A 3,373-nucleotide genomic window follows, 5' to 3' on the forward strand; every position below is an offset into this window, starting at 1 on the left:
TTGTTCTGAAATCAGCAACATGTTGCCTTGGCTTGTTCTGAAATCAGCAACATGTTGCCTTGGCTTGTTCTGAAATCAGCAACATGTTGCCTCATTATGTCCTAAAATCAGCAACATGTTGCCTGGTCTTGTTCTAAAATCAGTAACACCTTGCATCAATTTTTAAAATTAGAAACACAATGCCTTAGCTGTTCTGAAATTCGCAACACATTGCCTCATCATGTTGTAAAATCAGTAACATTTTGCCTGGTCTTGTTCTGAAATTAGCAACACGTTTCTTTGTGTTGTTCTGAAATCAGAAGCACATTGCCTGTCCTGTTCTATAATCAACAACACATTGCCTTATATTTTAAAATCAGCAACATGTTGCCTGGCCTTGTTCTAAAATCAGTAACACCTTGCATCAATTTTTAAAATTAGAAACACAATGCCTTAGCTGTTCTGAAATTCGCAACACATTGCCTCATCATGTTGTAAAATCAGTAACATTTTGCCTGGTCTTGTTCTGAAATTAGCAACACGTTTCTTTGTGTTGTTCTGAAATCAGAAGCACATTGCCTGTCCTGTTCTATAATCAACAACACATTGCCTTATATTTTAAAATCAGCAACATGTTGCCTGATATCAGCAACACATTGCTTTACCATGTTATAAAATCAGCAACATTGCTCAGTTGAAAGGTGAAAGTTGCCAGTACCTGACACTTGCAGGAACTGTCCCGGGTTCTGTCCATATTTTTCCACTGAGTGTTCGAAGGCGCTCCTCAACGTGGCGCCGTCCAGCTGCACCAGATCAAAGGTTCCTCCGAATGGTAGAACAGCGATCAGGTCCTCCATGGTGATGGAGCCTGAAAACAACACGTCAGCATCCAGTCAGCAAAACCCAGCCTGGTCCACATCCTGTGGGTTCTGATCCCAGGTACCGTTCAGGGTACGTTCATCAATGGATGAGCGGATGCCGCCTCCGTTCATGATGCAGGCACTGACGTGGTTCCACTGTTCTCCACCTGAGAACCTCATGAAGTTATCCAGCTGCAGAGAAAATGCTGAGTCAGGATTCCTGAAACGCTTCATCAGCAGAATCAGCTTCACACAGGTTCTCTGTTTCTGTTCTGTGTTCCCCTGGGTTTGGGTTAGGTTTTACACAACTTCTCCAGTATTTAATAAAAATAATAAAAATATAGATAAAACAGAATTGAAAATCTAAAACTAAAGCCTGAGCTTGATAAATCTCACCATGGCGTCACAGATCAGATTTCCCAGGTTGCACTCCTGCGAGCGGCACGCCGCGTGCGACCCGTTCAGGAAGACCAGAGTTGTTCCCACCACCTGAGCGGAGAACTCCGTCAGGTTCTTCTTCCACTCGTTCACCTCAGCCAGAACACTTGGATCTGCCCGGATCAAACAGAACCAGACAGTTTGGATCAGAGGAATGACAGCAGAAACAAACAGAAGACAAAGAATTTAAATGTCCTGATGCATCTCAGTAATCCAGGTAGAAAAATAAAAAATAAATAAAAAAATTAAAATAAATAAATAGGTCCTCTGGATGGGTTCCTCTTTAATGAAACGTTTCGTCTCTCCTCTGAGAAACTTCTTCAGTCTGAGGAGTTTCAGGTGAACTCAGCCTTATAAGCTCCGCCTCCACATGGTGGACAAACAGGTTGGTCACATGTAAAAGAAGACCATCAGCCAAACAATAGGTCATTAGTCCCTTCATTGGCTCTATTGCTCATAGAGGGTCAGACGCCCCATCACCTGACTATCGTTGGCGTGACCTCTTTTGCATGTGACCAACCTGTTTGTCCACCATGTGGAGGCGGAGCTTATAAGGCTGAGTTCACCTGAAGTCTCTTGGAGGAGAGACGAACCCGTCCAGAGGACTTACTTTTTTTTTTCTTTTTGAAAGGATTTAAATATTTTCTTAGAAAAACCTAATTTCTACAGCTGAACTGTTGAAGTTCTGCTCTTCTGGTTCTGAACAGAACCCTGCTGGAAACAGAACTGTGACTCTAAAACGTTTTCCCTCCATCTGGACCCGTTTAGCTGTTATAACTCTCTGGATTAGGCAGGATTTCGGAGGAGGCAGGAGTCCAGGTAGTCTTACCCTCAGGGATGCGGCTGTCCAGCAGGATGGGGTTCCCTGAAGACTCCATCACGTTCCCCTCATCATCAAAGGTCACCTTCAGGTGACCCAGGTACTTCCCGAAGGCGTAGGCCTGAACCACCGGAACCTTCCTCCCGTCCTCAGAAGCCACCATGAACGGGTACGGACCGGCCGGATACTCCTGAGACGGAGGAGAAGGTCCTGGAGAGGAAACATTCACAAATATCTGAACTTAGAAAAGTTTCTGTTTCCAGTAAAACTCTTGATAAAACTGATGGAACCAAACTGGGGTGATGTGATATTTTACTGACAGAATCCAAATATCTTTTAACAAAAAACAGATTTTCATCTGAAAGCTGCTTCCTAATAAATTAAAAATAAAACAGCAGAGTCCATAAAGGTTTAACTGATAATAAAAAGGTGATTAAAACTTCAGAACTCTTCCTGGATCAGCAGAAAACCAACAATATTTAACAAGAACCAGTACAGAGCGGTCCAAAGTCCTGGTCCTCTGGAAGGTCCTGACCTTTCCACAGAGCTGAAGTTCTGCTACAACTCACGGAAACTGGTTGTTTGTTTAAAAGGGTTTAATCAGAACCCAGAGGAACTGGGATGGTCCCAAAACGTCTCGTCTGGAGGAGAAACACATTGTTTTTCAGTCCTGTAAGTTCAGAACCTGGTGACTTCGAACCACAACACCCCCAAACACAAAAACCCACCCAAACATCCATCTCATGCCAGACCTGTCATCAGTATTTCATTAAAATACATCAAAGATGATGTCTGACAGCAAAACCAGTCAAGGTGGGAACAAACTACAATGTAAACAACAAAACTACGTGCACGGCCCAGAATACAGCTTTACAAGTTGTGCACGTAACGAGAGGCTGAGTTTGAGCCTGAAACAAAAGATTAACTTGTTTCTCCGAACACTGAGTTGAGTTTCATTTGTTTGTTTGTTTGTTTGTTTGTTTTGTTTGCGTAGGGCCCATTAGGCGGTTAGGGTTAGGGTTGTGCTGACGTTTTCCCTCCTTGGTGTTGTGTCAATAGACTCCTGCCTCAAACCGTTTCCTGTTGATGTTTGGACCCAGGATTCTGGTTTCATGAAGAACTTTTACTTCAGATGAGATGAAGGTTGTTTCCTGGTCGCTTTGTATTTTTCTTTAGTTTGAATAAAATTAAAAAACAGAATAGCTCAGCAGAATAAACACGGTTTCTGTCCACGAGATTAAGCATGACTCGGCAGAATAAACACGGTTTCTGTCCA

The 3,373-nt window shown here is 43.0% G+C and overlaps 1 protein-coding gene across 1 annotated transcript in view; it reads right to left on the minus strand.

Annotated features, from left to right (window-relative positions):
* Positions 1 to 3,373, minus strand: part of nt5e (5'-nucleotidase, ecto (CD73)) — a 17,220-nt gene that overhangs the window by 5,239 nt on the left and 8,608 nt on the right. Inside the window, exons 4-7 of the mRNA XM_014017946.1 lie at positions 2,107 to 2,307; positions 1,236 to 1,390; positions 923 to 1,031; positions 698 to 847 (exon numbers count right to left, since the gene is read on the minus strand). Of these exons, the coding sequence (XP_013873400.1) occupies positions 698 to 847; positions 923 to 1,031; positions 1,236 to 1,390; positions 2,107 to 2,307 (615 nt within the window). The remainder of the gene's footprint in view (positions 1 to 697; positions 848 to 922; positions 1,032 to 1,235; positions 1,391 to 2,106; positions 2,308 to 3,373) is intronic.

Source organism: Austrofundulus limnaeus, unplaced genomic scaffold (genome assembly GCF_001266775.1).
Source record: "Austrofundulus limnaeus strain Quisiro unplaced genomic scaffold, Austrofundulus_limnaeus-1.0 Scaffold179, whole genome shotgun sequence".
NCBI classification, from domain to species: Eukaryota; Metazoa; Chordata; class Actinopteri; order Cyprinodontiformes; family Rivulidae; genus Austrofundulus; species Austrofundulus limnaeus.